Source organism: Lactuca sativa, chromosome 9 (assembly GCF_002870075.4).
Source record: "Lactuca sativa cultivar Salinas chromosome 9, Lsat_Salinas_v11, whole genome shotgun sequence".
NCBI classification, from domain to species: Eukaryota; Viridiplantae; Streptophyta; class Magnoliopsida; order Asterales; family Asteraceae; genus Lactuca; species Lactuca sativa.
In genome coordinates this window covers 191224152-191241835 of record NC_056631.2, presented here as the reverse complement: position 1 = coordinate 191241835, position 17684 = coordinate 191224152, and the positions used below count along the sequence as shown (strand labels likewise).

The window sequence follows — 17684 nt, the reverse complement described above, 5'->3', positions numbered from 1 at the left end:
TGATGCAAGAAATGGGACACTAGTAGTGTGAGACTTAGTGGTGGCCGATTCCACAAGAAAGTATACTACTCTCTCAAAGTTTTCCAAGTATTTGTGGTGATTTGTGATTCCATTTGAGGCATTCACACTATTGGTGCTTGTCTCTCAAACTCCAAACAATCAACCATCATCAAAAGGTATGTATTTCTGCTAGTACTTTTATGATTCATAATCCTTATGCTATGCTAGTTAGGAAGAAACCTTGGAAGTTATTATTTGCATGTATTTTAGAAGAAAACATAGATCCAAGGTTTATTAGGTTTGCATGCACACTTAGGAAGTGTTAGATTGCTCAAAACCCAACAGTGGTATCAGAGCCTAGGCTTGCTTGTTTGATACTTGATGCAAAATAAAAAATAAAAAACAGAATTTCAACTTTTGCTGCTGGAAATGGACTAGAAATATTACCCTAAACTGTTTTGGTGTTTTAAAACTTGTTTTAGTTGGTGTAATGGTTATTCTAATCCATTTACAATAACATATATCAAAATTCCATGATTTTATGTGTTCATATAATTCTTGAAATTTTGATGATGTTCATGTTCTTATGAATTTAGAAGATGATAGGAATTATTTGCTGAATTGTTTAGAATTAATTTTTGGTCATTTATGTGTTTTAATGGAGTCCATAATTTGTCCTCAAGTTATGGATATCCAAAGGTCACTTTTCTTTAACACACATTAAACACATAAGTTACATAAAATGAAGAGTCTTCATTTTTATGAACCTTTAATTCATAAGTTATGAAATGAAAAGTTTTGGATAGTGGATGTTCATGTTCATATGAGTTTTGTTAGATCATAGGAATTATTTGCAAATTGTTCCATACCCTAGAAGTTTTAAAAGTTAAAATTCTACCCTTATACTATTTATAAGATTAATGGTTAATTATTATATATATGTATAAGAACAATTCGTTTTACCGTTAGTAGGCCTCATTCACGAAGCCGGTCTATAAGGTGGGTATAAGGTTGTTGCCTATAAAATGGCGACTTAATGGGTGTCCACTCTCACCCACCGTTTGCTTGATCGGTGGAGGGTCGTTAGCCGAACAGGTAGGACAATGACTTTAAATTCTCATTAAAAGTATAATGATTATTATAAAGTAACTAAATATTTTTTTATTTAATTCCCAATCTTAGTTACTTTAGGAAAAATGTGAATTTGGTGCTAGCCCATGGAATTCACACTTTGTACCTTACCAAGTCATTGGTGGAGCGTGTGTGGTTAACCGACACATTAATTGGGTGATAATATTAAGGGTACCAAGTGAATTGGTATGGTTATTCACACCTTGTTTTGTGATCCTCGGCATCCCAGTCACAAAATTTGAGAGGGCACACTCGAGATTGAAACATGCCGTTGAAAAGTTCAATGAATCTCAAAAGATCTAGGAATTTCAAATCTAATTAAAACCTAATAAATTATTTCATTTTTCATGGTGGAAATTGGTGAATCGTCATTCGCCTACCTTCAAATATTTTATAGCTTGGATTACGGCATCCCTCTTCCAAATTATAAAATATTGTGTTGGGTCCTAGCCTTAATATTTCATATTGGGTGTTATATTAAGGACTTTGAATCAACTAACTTGATTTTCTCCCATTATAGATGTCTGGTTCAGACAACTATGATCTTCCCAAATCTCTTGAAGATGGTGTCCCTCAACATCATGCTTCACTTCCTCCACCTCCTCCAATTATTCTCCCTCACCCACAAGTTCTTGAAAAGTTTAAACTCACTCAATCCCTATTGGCAAGCAAAGTCTATGTGTGCTCACATCTTGGAGATAAAGTCACATATTGACAAGCCAGGAGAGTTGGGTGTCAAAGTCTCGTGAAAGTTGGATGTTCAATCACTTTCTTAGTAACATAGTGAGCCTCTTTGGGACTACTATGAGGCAGACTATGACATGACCCTTAATAATGTTATCTATTTGCTTGGTGTTGTGGAATCAGCAATGATTTGGAACACCAGTAAAGCAAATTTGATTAAAAGAACAACTTCCCAAGTCTTAAATGGACATTGACAATGGTAGCATTGGATATCTAGAAAAAAGATTTCTCTTCCCAATGGAAAGGGATCGGCCATAGTCAACTCGGTTGACCAAATGGTAAAGAGAAAGACTAAGTCTGAGATAGTCTCATGTGCCATTACCAAAGGGTCCATGTGTTTTGTTGCCAAAGGAAGGGGCATTGGTTGTGAAGCTGCCCTGTTCGCCTGAAAGGTCATAAGTTTGATCAAGTCAAGAGGTTTGACTCTACTTCGGGTAAAGTTCACTGTCTAACTCTATTAAGTTCCTATTTGGAGATTCTTATTACATAATGTGAATGGGTCACATGCTGATGTTTTAAGAATCAAATAGGAAGCTTAAAGTAAGTATATGTTGATTCTAATTGCGAAGGTGGGTTTCGATCGCATGGTTCGGTAATCAAAATTTTGAGTTGTTGCTTAAGAGTTATAATATATTGCTTATGAATAGATAACAACAAGGTTTTCATGTGGATTGTAAGGATAAGTTTTTCCGCAAAGTTTTAAAATAAAAGAAAAAAAGGCTTTTAATTTTATTTATTTTAAAAATATCCTTACAATGGCATCTGTGGAAAATTGTTGCTTATATGTTTCCAGTAATAGCAATATTGGAAAGTGGATTTGATTTTTTCATTTGTGGTAGTGTCTGAATTTACCAAATGAAGAAAGTTTTTCATCACCCAAGTTTCAATTGGACGGAAACTTGGAATCATACAAGTTGTATTGTATGATGAATGAGAATTTTCATCTTTGAAAATTAAGACTATTTCTTTGATCACATGTATATGTGAGTCAATTGAAGGACTAAGGAATTAGGTACACTAGGTGTGCGCTGGTCAAGGTCCACCACAAAGATTGATTTGTCATGATTTACTAAAGATTAGTAAATATGATTATACTTATAAGGTTAAGTATAATTCTGTAACATTGGAAAGGTTACAATGTATGACAAAACAAATGAGAAGAATCAAATTAGGCAGAAAGATAAAAGTTTCTTAAATCTGAAAGGATGGGAGAGACTTTAGTATCATGTTTCATGATCATCTTAATGATTATGAAACCATATCACAAATTCATACTCTAAGGACGTCTTAGTGCATTGTTATGGCTAAGAAGAGAGGTCATGAATTGTTGGATTGGTTAAAATCAAGAAGATGAGTCATACTTCGTTCCAAAACAATTCTTAGAGTCATACTCCAAGATTGTAACTTTGAATGACATAAAGGAAGATTTAAAACACTTATCAAATGTAAGAGTAAAATGTTTTCTACTCTTGTACATTTGAGATTGGTAAGTTGTGATGTCTTGGATAAGACAAAGACCAACTAAGACCAATTGTGTGAAGTGTTAGTCTTGATAAGAATCCGCACTATCCCTTGAATATTTGTTTTGTCAAGGAATGGTTCTTGACTGGGGAAACTTATATGTCAAGGGGACAGTGGGAGCCTTAAAGATCCTGAAAGAGTTTCAAGATTTAATCAAGAGTAAAACCTGTAATTTATCACTAGCACACAACTTAAGGTTTGCAACCTATCGTGTTGACATAATTCTTGTTTCTGTACCTACTTCAAATAAGTTGAATTTGCATGTGAGTTATCAGAGTTCAACTTGGAAGCATTGGTGGGCCTTGTGCTACCAAGGTGACAAGAAACTAAGATTGAACAAGTTTGATCCATGTAAGGCTGAATTTGTCACTAACCTTATCTTGTGATTATGGTTTTGACAAATTCACATGGATAGGAACTCATACACTATAAAATCTAAGTGTCATAAGGTTTCTCTCCGATTCATTAAAATGATGGTGAGGAAACGCTTTCACTAAGTAGATTTTACGTAGATATCAATTGTGTTATTTGCATTTTCAAAAGTCGTTAGTGGAGCGTGTGTGGTTAACCGGCACACTAACATGGACTTGTGAGAAATGGCAAAGGTCAGAGAAATTGAGACTATGATTACGGCATCCCTTTTCATAGTTCTTGAAATTGCTTAGACACACATGTGAGCTATCTAAGAAAGGGTGTATGAATCTAAATTTCAGAAGTCCAACAGATTTCTGGAAATATGTCAGAGCTATTAGGAGCATAAGTGTTATGCTGATAATCATCATGTTAGTGGGAGCATGATTATTACGTTTAGTGTTGCAAATTAGCAATGTTAATTATAGAAAACAAAGTTTCAATTCGTGAAGTTGCAGGGGTTGAAAAGTTGTTTTGCTATAATTAAGGGAGAGAAAATTATACTTCATTTCAATTCTAAAGCTTAGATTGAGATTTTAATCATCTTTAGTCAAGAATATATATATATGAATTTTATGTTGGAATGGTTCAACTTGAAGCAATTCTATATATATTGCGTTTTCAAGATTCGATTATGATTACGGCATCCCTCTTCATAGTTAAATTTTGAAAACATGGCAAATAAAAAAATATTGTAGCAAAAGACTGGTCTAGTATCATGTCTTTATGTCAAACATCATGAATCCTGTCCCATATGCTTCGGATATAGGATCGATTGCATGTGTTATAATATTCATCCTTTCTAAATTTTCCAAATGCTTAAGGCATTAAGAAGGGAAAAGTCTAGAACTGGATATGACTAAAGTGATTAAGCAATTGTCGAGGACAATCTGAGGTTCGCCAAAGATTGGTTGCTCAGGGAAAGTTGGAAGTATGATGTAAGTTGTCGGAAAGGACCGTATTGACATGTTCTGAAAAGAAGTAACTCTTGTTCGGAAGTGATAGTCAAAATGGGACTATGGAAATGTCTCCATAGGTGGAAGTTATTCAATCTATGTAAGATTAGAAAACCTTAATGCAAGAAGGATGTTCAAAGCAATGTACTTTGAATATGAGACTTCGTTTCCATAGAGTTGATCTCCTTTGGAATACTCTGTAGTGACTGTTGACAAGTTTTGTGAATTTGTGAATAATCATTACAAGAGGAACATTGCATAAAAGTTTGAAATCTAACAGATTTTTTGGTAAATGATAGGAATCGGGGATTCTCACATTTACAATAAGGATTTGGGATTGTGAAATAAGTATCAATGGAATCATGTTCAATTGATCTACATCACAATGTAAGGATCATAGAAAAACATAGTGTGCATACTTGGAGTATGGCATAACTATTGTTTAGAAAAACAAAGTGTACATGATAGGAGCATGGGACGACTGTTGTTTTTTTTATTCAAGTCTTAAGATGATTGTTTGAAACATTATACAATGAATAATGTGTATTCAATATGGTGATAAATAAAAGGTGGTTCTATTTATATTCAAAAGGGTTCTGAGACCATATTGGATTCGATTATTATTGTGTTTCACTTTGCATGTTTTGACTTCCTAAATAGCTAGGTTATTCTTTCCGAATGACTAAGTTATTTAAACACTCCACAGTCGTTCATATGCTAGAAATAGGTATGAATCAAGACTGTCATGAATCGAGTTTGTAGATGGCTAAATGGGTTTAGTCATAGCAATGGTTGCTACAACATTCATGAGTGCTCATAAGTTATGAAGTATTGGATTAAACCCACGCTCACTTGTATCACTTCATGGAATTTATCTCGAGTGATCGTGAGACGGTAATATCATATAAATCTTCAAACCTAGAGATATGAGTTGTTACCTATGAGTTGGTTGTGCATTGATTGCACGTAAACGCATCAGTAACTTGATGTTATAAAACGTGCCTTTGTGTACAATTCAACAAGTAGTAGAACAAGCATATGAGTCGAAGTTTATCTGTTCCTTCTAGAAATAGAAGCGATATCTGGGCCCCTCGATGATTTTGTTGTGACCTATGTACCGGCCGGTCAGAACTAAATTGATGTGTTCGATTAAGTTTTTTGTCAAACAAATCAGAAATCGGGAAACAAACTGCTGGACAATAAGTATGACGTTGTTCCATGTATTTGTCCGGCTGATATCATGAGAACAGAGGATTATATGATCACTTATCTAAAATGGCGCTTCATAGTTCAACAGAGTTTTCGAGAGCTACGATTGCTGGTTGGTTCCTGAAGTAACATATGCAAATATAGTTATTAGACTTATCCAAGTGGGAGTCTGTTGGATAAGGTGTCTAAGTCCATAACTTATTTGGTACATACTTGACCCGACCTGGCATGGTCCATTTGGGTTGCACTTCACCCAAACGATTTATGGATAATTTTATGAGAATTGTATACTTACGATTTATTAATATATTATAAGTTATAATATATTAATATGAAGTCATGTTATTTAATTAGTTTTAGTCTTTAATTAATTATGAATTAATTTAGAGATTAAAAAGAAGACTGATTAAATTATGGGCTATTATATTTTATAGTGTGGGCTAATACTCATTTGTTAATGGGCTAAGCTAATATGGAAGTCCATGGATGGTCCATGGAGCTTTTGACCCATGGATCCTTGGAAAGGAAAAGACATGGGTTATTAGGGTTTCACCCTAACCATGCACACTATATAAAGAAGCATATGATGCAAGAAATGGGACACTAGTAGTTTGAGACTTAGTGGTGGCCGATTCCACAAGAAAGTATACTACTCTCTCAAAGTTTTCCAAGTGTTTGTGGTGATTTGTGATTCCATTTGAGGCATTCACACTATTGGTGTTTGGCTCTCAAACTCCAAACAATCAACCATCATCAAAAGGTATGTATTTCTACTAGTACTTTTATGATTCATAATCCTTATGCTATGCTAGTTAGGAAGAAACCTTGGATGTTATTATTTGCATGTATTTTAGAAGAAAACATAGATCCAAGGTTTATTAGGGTTGCATGCACACTTACGAAGTGTTACATTGCTCAAAACCCAACAGTTATGGTTCGAGTACCATACATCAGAGCAGATGGAGGAGTGATGCGATGGTTCGGGTACCATACACCGGAGCATATTGAGAAGAGATGTCATGGGATGAGTACCATGGTTCGTAGTGAATGATGCTTATGGTTCTCCGGTTATCCGGTCACGATTAATGAGGTAGAGATTGGACGCTATGGATTTTAGGCATGTGGGCCATGATTGAGTTCGAAGAGGCGTCCCTTGAGAGGGAGGTCGAGAGCCTTTCAGAGTATTTTGGTAAGGAGTCAGAGGGAGGGGAGAATTTCAGTCTGAATTGAGCAATCAGTCGATAGAGGAGATGTCACCTTCTATGACCTGGGTGGTTCTATTTATGTTCGTGTGCGGAAAATGAGAGGCATGATGCTTAAGTTTTGGGTTTGGGGGTAAACCCTACAGGTTGTCATTGATGATGATTTTCCATCAGAGTATCAGGTAGCATGTGTGCCGCGAGGCAGTGATTTACCAAGAGCAGATAGTCAGTTGGGACTAAGATAGTCGAGGATCACATTACACCTATTTGAGTATAGTAGGGCGTATTGTAGAGGTATCACTGGGGAGTCCAGTCGAGTTAATCAGTGCAGTGGTTTTTCTATCCATGTTGGGTATTGAATATGGGAGTGGGTCCCTGTTCTTGGGATGATCCATGTGTTGGAATGTCGATTGATGAGTCGAGGTGGGGGAGTATGATGATTTCGTGGTCCAGTCTATAAGTCAGTGATGTTCTTGGACAGATGAGTTGTTTGGTATTGGATTGGTACGAGACTTGGAACGACTAGGGGCAGTCATGACGAGATGTTCTTGAGGATTTCATCTGAGGTTCAGAGTTATGAGATTGATTGATTTCCTTAAAGGGGATTATCGGGCGTTGCGTAGCACTTTCCAAGGGCAGGTGAGTTATTGCTGGTGAAAATAGTTTGTGAGGTTGTTGATGTGTCAGATAGTGATGGTTCGAACCCTAAGTGGGGGAGAACCGGGTGGTTTATTGAGAGAACCAGAGATTTGTGCAAGAGCGGTTAGGGGTTGGATACAGAAACCTACGGCTTGAATTCATGAGATCAGGGTCATTGGTGATCAAGGAAAGGTGTAGGGCAAGATAATGCATGTGGTATATGTCTAGGAGAAGGATGTGTGTCTCCACGGCGGGTGGTCAATGGTCAAGAATCTGGTGGTGGTCAGAGTCATTTCAAGTGGAAGACTCGTAATGATGGTATGGACAGTTGAGAAATTCTGGGTTGAAGTATGGGTAGAATATTGTCGAGTAGCCAACTCCCGGGCTGGGATGTGTATTCTTGCTTGGATTTTGAGCAGTAGTGGAAAGGGTTTCGGAGGATCATCAGTGTGTTCTGAAGAGTTAGCGCCTTCCTTGTATTCCAATTCAGTGTTTGGATGCACTGAAGTTGCGCATTGAGTGAAATAGGAAATTATTATGGGATTTAGAGGAAATGTATTGTTGTATGTGTATGGTGCTGGGAGTAAGGGAATCAGTGGTAGAGGCAGGACATTGTGATGCTCTGTTAGGGTGTTCTGTGGTTTCCGCGTATAGCGGCCCGATTTCGGAGTTATTTAGAGTCTTGGGTTTAAGATGACTAATGATGTATCATGTATCCACGGTTCCAGTGGGAGCTCTCCGTGTATTTTCATCAAGAGAGATTATTTAAGGAAGTGGATCTCCGCTGAGGTAGGTTCTGTGTTATGGCGATTGCCGCCAGAGTCTGTAATGCATATCGGGGCAAGTGTGTGTGTGTGTGTGTAACTATCTATGATAGTCTTCGGTGCATGAGTTAGTGAACATAGTGTGGCGTTGTAATGAGAATGAGAGTATAGGGTGAAGCTACGGGGAGCCGTAGTATTCGCCAGTCAGAGGGTGTTGTGATGCTACGGGGAGCCGTAGTACTCACAAGTCAGAGGGAGGGAGTCATGGTACTACGGGGAGCCGTAGTACTCACAAGTTAGTTGGCGTTGTGATACTACGGGGAGCCGTAGTACTCACTAGTCAGAGGCTGTCGTAATGTTGCGGGAAGCCATAGTACCCACTAGACGGAAAGAGAGTGTGATGATGGAGTGTTCTCCGATAAGTGCATGATGCAGAAGAGTTTTAGGCTTGAGTAGCACTAGCGTTGAGTTATGGAGCCTATTGGTTAAACTGGGGTGAGACGGGGGTCTCCGTCTCTGTCGGGAGGGTCAACGAGGCGCACGGGAGAATATGCGCAGCAGACGCCAGAGGTTAGAGCTGAGTCGATCTTCGATTGGATTGTATTTTTTATGAGGAAAAGGGAATTTCGTGACTTGCGTGTCACTGGGTCGTGATAGTGGTCACGGGGAGGAAGTTAGTGAGATATTTTGGATCATGTTATGTGTGACCTTTGGGGGTTCAACTATGGGGCCAAAAGCTGACCTGGTGCTCGGTATCGAAGATGAATATGAGAAATGAGCTAGAGTTTACCATGGTGATGTCTGTGGACATTTCATAGTGAGCGGGCGATTCAGACGCTCGAGGATGTGTTTCGGGCATGTGTATTAGATTTCGGGGGGAAATTGTGACCCGTATTTGCCCTTGGCAGATTTTTCCTACAACAACAACCATCATTAGTGCATCAGTATGCCACCCTTTGAGTTGTTGTAGGGAAGGGGGTATCGGACCCCATTTGCTGGGGAGAGGTAGAGCAACGTGTGATGGGAATTACAGAGATCATGCTTTAGACGTCAGAGAAGATACAGCAGGTCAGGCAGAGGTTGTTGACCGCTCAGAGTCATCAGAAGAGTTATGCGGATAGGCGCCGGTCCGAGCTCGAATTTTTGGTCGGTGACTTTGTACTCCTGAACGTCTCTCCTTGGGAAGGAGTGATCCGATTCAGGAAGAGGGGCAAGTTGGGGCCCCGATATATCGGTCTTTTTCGGGTGATCGCGAGGGTAGGTAGGGTAGCCTACCGGTTGGAGCTACCTACAGAGCTAGGTCAGATCCATGACACTTTCCATGTGTCGCAGTTGCGAAAGTGTATAGCTGAGGAGTCGGCAGTAGTGCCATTAAAGGATATTCAGGTGGATATGGGTCTGAACTACGTTGAGAGACCAATGGCTATTCGGTATCGAAAGATCAAGGTTCTGAGGAACAAAGAGGTGCCTCTGGTGCAGGTCCAGTGGCAACACCGGAGGGGTCAGAGCCTACTTGGGAGCCGGAGCGCGAGATGCGTGAGCAGCATCCGGAGTTGTTTCCAGAGTGAGACTTCGAGGGCGAAGTCTAAATCTAGTGGGGGAGAATTGTAACATCCTGATTTCCCAGGTATATCATTTTATTTAATTATTTTGGAGTTTGAGGAGGAACTCGGCGAGTTGGAGCCAAGACTCGTCGAGTAGGGTCGCGGATGTTCATCCAGGTTCACGTCCAGACTCGACGAGTCCATTAGTGGACTCGGCGAGTCCACGCTGTTTAATGAAACCCTAATCCCTTGGGTTTGGAGCCTATTTAAGGGCACTTATAGCCTCCCATTGCGGCTACCAGTCCCTTGAGAGAACCCTAAGTGAGCCAAATCGTTGTGAGGGAGAAGAAGTCACTTTTTGATCCTTGAACCCTTGGTTTAGCAAGAAGAAGGTGACAAGAGCAAAGAGGAGGTGCGATTCAAGCAGTTCCAGAGTTCAGAGACATCATTTTGAGGTAATGGTTTGAACCTCCTTCAGTTTTGGTGTTGATCATTAGATATAGGGTTTCCTAACCCCTTTGGAGAGTGATTATGTGGAGCAAATGGTCCCTCTTCGAGTTTGTGCGTTGGATCTGGACTCAAAGAGGTCCAGAGACCTTGACCCTTGGAGCTTTATGGACCAATTTAGGGTTATTGGCATTAGGTTGCCATTTTTGGGACTAAATCTCCTTTTGATGCCTTGTTGTGGTTATATAAGCATCAAGTTTCGAACTTTACGTGACATTCATGCTTGGGAAGGCCAGAACTATGGTTTGGGGAAACAGATCTGACCTCAGGAGGTCAGTAGAGTTTGTGCATGGCATCAACTCGCCGAGTTGTTCTTGACACTCGGCGAGTAAGGTTAGGGTTTCACGTAAATTGCTCAGTGAATAGACTTGCCGATTTGAGGGATGACTCAGTGATTCAGGAGGGGGTTAGAGGACTGGAGTTCAAGGCGGTACTCGCCGAGTTGTTCTTGAGACTCGGCGAGTTGAGTCGGGGTGGCCCCGCGATTCCTGTCTGGTATGACTCTTCGAGCATAGGGAGGGACTCGACGTACCAAGCCGGACAAAGAGTTAGTGGACATGTTTGTACTCGCTGAGTCACCGGAGTGCACTCGGCGAGTTGGGTCAAAGTTTGACCGTTGACTTTTGTTGACTTTTAGGGTTTGGTTAGCAATGTGACCTTTGGACCAATAAGGGGGTAAAACGGTCTTTTACCCTTAAGAGGGTGCCAAGAGAGGATTGAGTCTAGTCTCGAGAGTTATGTTCAAGAGAGCTTTTGCCTTATGTGATAGATGGTAGCGAGTTCGAGATGCAAGCGTGAGGATATCTGCTTCCAGCTTGCCAGGTGAGTCTTCTCACTATACTTTACCTTGAGTAGGTAACCAAAGTTATGTGACAGAGTATTTGTATGCTATGTATGTTATGTGTTGTACTACATTATTTCTATGTGATTTATGTTGTGCATGTTTACAGAGTTAGAACTGGAAGGTTCACAGAGTAGGGTCCACGGACCCACAGAGTTATAGCCTCGAGTGGCTAATATGTGTTATGTGTGGTATTTTGGGGAACTCACTAAGCTTCGTGCTTACAGTGTTTTGTGTTATGTGTTTCAGGTTTCCCTCAAGATCACGGGATGGCACCGACTTGATTGTACACACCAGAGAAAGAGTCATGTTTTGAAGATCCTGGTTTATTATGCAAGTGAAAAATGGAGTTATGTTTTGTAATTCGATTATGAATGAGATTTTAAGAAAAAGTGTTTTAAGAATTAAACGATTATTTTTAAATGAAAAATTGTTTTGAAATTTATGGTGTTACATGATTATACAGTTTTTTGTTATTGTGTGTTGTGTTTAATGTTATTCTTCTGTATTGGTTACATACTTTTATTTTCTAGATTGCTTCTTGTCTTTTACACAAATTTACAACTTATATTTCATAGTTTGTTTTTTGCTTTTCTTCCTGATTGTAGGGGATTTGGCTATTAGTTAAATTTTGATATGAAGAGGCCAAAACTCGACACAGCTTCTGCAGCTGTAGCTCCACAGGTATTTTAATTTTTTATTAACTTTCTGTTTACAAGCTCTTTTCTGATTACTCTTCTGATTTCTTGTTGTGCTTCTAAGTTTTTTAATATATGCTTGCATTTATATCTTAGGATGTTGAACTTGAAGAATCTGATGACATTGATGTAGTGGAGATAGATGTTAAAATAGAAGGTGAAGAAGAGGATGTAAAAGTGGAAAGAGAAAGGTGGTCTGAGGTTTGGAAAGTTTTTACTAGACTTCCAATTAGTAAAGATGGCAGGGAAAGGGCGGAATGTAATCAGTGCAAAAAAAGATACATCTGTGAAACTAGGACTGGTACGGGTAGCATGCGAAAACACATCACAAAGTGTCCTAAAAGGGATAAAGTCAGGTGGTTCTTTTTCAATAAACTCTACTGTTTTTAAACCTGAAAGATTTCGTGAACTTCTTAGTGAAGCTATTGTCAAGCATGACCTTCCGTTTAAATTTGTAGAGTACGAGGGAATTAGAGAAATCTTCCAGTACTTGAATGAAAAAGTTATCACCATTACTAGAAACACTGCTAAAGATGATGTGTTGAATTTGTTTAAAAGAGAAAAGTTGAAACTTAAGAATCTGTTTGAGTTACTTCCTGGTAGGATTTTATTAACTGCTGATTTGTGGTGTTCAATTAATACAGATGGTTTTTTATGTGTTACATCTCACTTCATTGACATGGAGTGGAAGTTGCAAAAGAGAGTTTTAAGTTTTCAATATATGCCACCTCCACACAATGGTGTATGCTTAACAGAAACAATATCTAGTATATTGTCCGATTGGGGGATTGATAAAAAGTTGTTTACAATAACGTTAGATAATGCTTCTAGTAATGATACTTTTGTCAATCTCCTAAAAGGCCAATTATGCAATGAAGGTGCATTTCGTAGTGATGGAGATTATTTTCATGTTCGATGTTGTGCTCATGTGTTGAATTTAGTTGTTCAAGATGGATTGAAGGCTATTGATGAAGGCATTGTCAAAGTGAGAGAATCAATTAAGTACGTGAAGGGTTCCCAAGTACGAAAAACTAACTTTATGAATGTTGTGAAGCAAGTCAATTTGATTCCAAAAAAAGGCTTGCAACAAGATGTTCCCACTAGATGGAATGCTACATTTCTTATGATCGAAAGTGCTATTTTTTATCGTCGTGCTTTTTTCCGATTAGCACTAATGGATTCTAATTATTTGGATTGTCCAAGTAATGAGGAATGGGGTAAATTGGAAAAGATTTTCAGATTCTTGGAAGTATTTTATGAAGTTACATGCATTTTTTCTGGAAATAAATATTGCACATCAAACTTATATTTTCCTTTGGTTTCGACGGTTGAAAGAACTTTGAGAGAAGAAATGAAAAGTTCAGATAAGTTTATGAAGAATATGGCTGGCCAAATGTATGCAAAGTTCTCAAAATATTGGTCTGAGTATAGTCCTATTTTGGCGATGGCTGCGGTGTTGGATCCACGATATAAGATGCAATATGTTGAGTTTACTTACAAAAAACTCTATGGAAGTAATTTTCGTGAGCATAGTGATCGTGTTCGGGAGAAGTTACATGATCTCTTTAGTGAATATGTTACTGGATTGCCTTACAAAACATCAACTATATCAACAAGTGATTCATGCAAGAGTGTCAACAAAAAGAATGACACAATACTTAGCAAAAGCACAAGAGAAATGCTACAGGTAAGAAGAAGCTGTTTTTAGTACTTAATTAATTTTTATTAATTTAATGCTTCAGATTTTTTACATTTACTAACTAATTTTCTGTTTTATAGGAGTTCACAGTTTATGAAACTAAGGAGTTCGCATTGTCTCAAAAATCACAATTGGAGATGTACCTAGATGAGCCAAGAAGTGATATTACAGAAGATATAAATGTTCTTTCATTTTGGAAAGCTCATCAATATCGTTATCCGGAACTCGCTTCCATGGCTCGGGATATTTTAAGCATCCCTGTTTCCACTGTAGCATCCGAGTCAGCTTTTAGTAATGGTGGTCGTGTTCTTGATAAATTTCGAAGTTCGTTGGCACATAAAAATGTTGAAGCTATAATTTGTGCAAAAGATTGGTTGTTTGGGATTTCAGGTAGTTTTTTTTTTTTGAAACATTTTTATAAAGTGATTTAACTATTATAATATGTTTATTATTATTTGTAGGTGATGAAGAGTTGTGTTTACAAGATCTTACAGAAGATATTATGGAATTGGATAGCAAGGGAAGTGATACACATGAAGCGATGGAATGACAAGTTTGAAGATATTTAGCATTATTTGATGTGATTTTTTGCTGTTTTTTTCATTAAGTTTGCGTTTTTCGTTTTTAAACTTAATTTTTGCAAGAACTTATCGATGACATTATTATGGAAATTGTTTTTTTGTTAAATTTTGTCGTGTTATCGTGTTGTCGTGTTTCTCGTGTTTTTTATTTTTTCGTGTTCGTGTTAATGAAAACTAACACGACATCATGTCGTGTCATGTTCGGGTTGGGTAAAATTAATTTGTGTCGTGTCATGTTAGCTAAAAACACGAAATGATAGCACGATTTGCCACCCCTACTCTCAAGCAACTCATAGCAGCTCACCTCCCCCTAGGCTAAGGCATCACAAATCAGGCCACTCCAGTCCTAATAGGAATACCTAGCCCACTCTAACACAAGAATATATCATATCAATCTCATAAACATATAACATAAGGGTATTTTGGGAAATCACCGTTCGGGCGTTGACTGATTGTACACACGACTCTGCTCTGCGTTTTCCAAAAATCTTTTACTCTTTTTAGAAAACTTGGTTCTCTTTTGAAAATATTTCTCAAATCCTCAGTTTGAGTTCAAATACGCCCGAAGGTATACTCAAATCTCTCAAACCAAGGCTCTGATACCAACTTGTAACACCGAAAATTTCCAAAACAATTTTTTCGCATTTTATAAAAACATAATTCATTCATTATTCATAAAAACATCATTGTTTAAAACTCAATTCATAACATATATCAATCCCAAGATCTCATAACATAAAAATCCCGTGTGTGTACTGATCAAGCCGGCGCCTTTCCGCGATCCTCACTAGTACCTGAAACACATAACATAAAACACTATAAGCACAAAGCTTAGTGAGTTCCCCAAAATACCACATATAACACATATTAGCCACTCGAGGCTATAACTCTGTGGGTCCGTGCACCCAAACTCTGTGAATCCTCAGGTTCTAACTCTGTAAACATGCACAACATAAATCACATAGAATAATGCAGTGCAACACATAACACATATATAGCATACAAACACTGTATCACATAACTCTAGTTACCTACTCAAGGTAAAGTATAGTGAGAAGACTCACCTCGGATATCTTAGTAAATCTCTGACTCGGTAAACTCTGGTCTAGCCCCTGCCTAATCACATGAAATAAATACTCTAATTAATACAACCCTCAGGGCTAGGCTAATCTCTTTCTCTCTATACATCCTCTAGGAAGGGTAAAAGACTATCCTACCCTTCCGATGACTCTAAGGTCCAAACATTGACTAACCCTAAAAGTCAAAAAAGTCAACGGTCAACCTTGACCAAATTCACCGAGTGCACAACTGTGACTCGGCGAGTCAACACGTGTTCTTCACTCTCCTAGTCCTCATTCGACTCACTGAGTCAACCTCAACTCTGCAAATCATCACTGATCACAATCTGTGAAATGTCCCGACCCAACTCGCTGAGTCCGGCTATTGAGTCAACGAGTACCATCGTGCACTCTATCCTCTAAATTTTCTCTGACTCACCGAGCGGCTTCCCCAACTCAGTGAGTCACCAACTGTGTGATTATCGGGAAAACCCTCGTCCTACTCGTCGAGTCGGCTATTGGACTCGGCGAGTTCATGCCATTCTCAAGCTGAACTGACATCTTGAGGTCAGATCCGCTCCTCTAAACCATAGATCTAGCTTTCCAAAGCATTATAATCACGTAAAGCTAACATCTTGGTGCTCATGCAAAGGCTCAAAGGCCTTATTTGAAGATATGGCCTCTAAAATGACATCCTAAGCTCATAACCTCCATTAACACCCATAAAGCTCAAGGGAAAAGGGTCTCTGGACCTCTTTGGGTCCAAATCTACAGCACCAACACGAGAAGGGACCAATTACTCCATATAACCATCCTCTAAAGGGGCTAAAAAGCCCTAACTCTAAGAATTACACCATAAACTGAAGAAGGGTCGAATGAATACCTCAAAATGAAGTCTCTGAGCCCTGGAATCACTGGATTAGCACCCTCTTCAGCCTCCTCTTGTCTTGATCCTCTTCTATTTGAAAAAACACTAACAATGATCAAGAAATGACTCCTTTCCTCTCACAAACGCTCTAGCTCACTTAGGGTTTCTCTCTGGGGTCTGGTAGCCACAAATGACAGTCATAAGGCCCTTTAAATAGGCTCCAAACCCAAGGAATTAGGGTTTCATTAAACAACGTGGACTCGCTGAGTCCTTGGGGCGACTCACCGAGTCTAGCCATCCACCCGGATAATGATTCGCGTGTCTACTCGGCGAGTCTACGTATCAACTCGCCGAGTTCTTCCACAAAAATTGAAATTCAACGAATAAATGTAATACCTGAAATTCCGGATGTTACAAATATGGTAGTTTCGTTCGAGATGTTGTATCGTGCTCATGGGATCGCTCCAGATTTGTGGGTATTTCACCATTTATTATGTTCTGCATCGTCTTTCTTCTAGGCAAAGTTACACCTTTGTTGTTCGTAAGCATAGTTATGTTCTTGTGGCGAAGCAGAAGAACTCCCCCAAAGAACTGGCCGAACCGTTATGTTGACCGTGTGGGTTTCATGGTTCGTAGGACGACTTCAGTCTCTGATCAATTGTTTTCCCTATATTCTGATAAGGAGCAGATGACTAGGGTTCTTCATTCTTCTTAGGTGGTAGCCGATGATTTTATGGAGTATGTGCTTGTTGGTACCAGGATGAGTATGTTCTGGAGGCTTCATGATAAGATGTCAGAGTTTTACGTTAGGCTGAAAGGTATTTAAGTGCCACTTTAGTCCTTATCTATTACCTCCCCCCCCCCCCCCCCCTTTTCTTTTTAAAAAAAAAATAAAGAATTAAATTGGTGTTGCATGTGTTGAGAAGGGGGTTGATTTCCTTGATGTGTTGGCCAATAAATGGGTGGGGAGTCTTCGATATCGTGAGATGGATCTTGTAGACAAGGTGTTGTCGTCTTTTGCTTTTACGTTATGGCGAAAGGTACCCCCCCCCCCCCCCCCCCGGACGCCTTTTTTTTTAAAAAAAAAAGAGAAAGAATTAAATTGTTGTTGCATGTGTTGAGTCTTTTGCTTTTCGGAATGAGGACTTTATCGCGCAGTTTATAGTTGTTCAAGATGTTTAACGACTTCGGGATGTTGTGCAGCCTTCCAGGTCTACCTCGATTGATTCTGGGACTGTGGATGGATTTGTAGGATCTTCTGACAGTAAAAATTTTCATGAGGAAGTTGTGGAAGATAACAAGGAGGGGATT

General features: G+C 38.9%; 1 protein-coding gene across 1 annotated transcript in view; it reads left to right on the top strand.

Moving 5' to 3' along the window:
- Positions 1–14416, top strand: part of LOC128129216 (zinc finger BED domain-containing protein RICESLEEPER 2-like) — a 66024-nt gene extending 51608 nt beyond the window's left edge. Inside the window, exons 2-6 of the mRNA XM_052767859.1 lie at positions 12094–12153; positions 12264–12523; positions 12567–13854; positions 13947–14256; positions 14328–14416. Of these exons, the coding sequence (XP_052623819.1) occupies positions 12094–12153; positions 12264–12523; positions 12567–13854; positions 13947–14256; positions 14328–14416 (2007 nt within the window). The remainder of the gene's footprint in view (positions 1–12093; positions 12154–12263; positions 12524–12566; positions 13855–13946; positions 14257–14327) is intronic.
- Positions 14417–17684: the final 3268 nt, after the last annotated feature.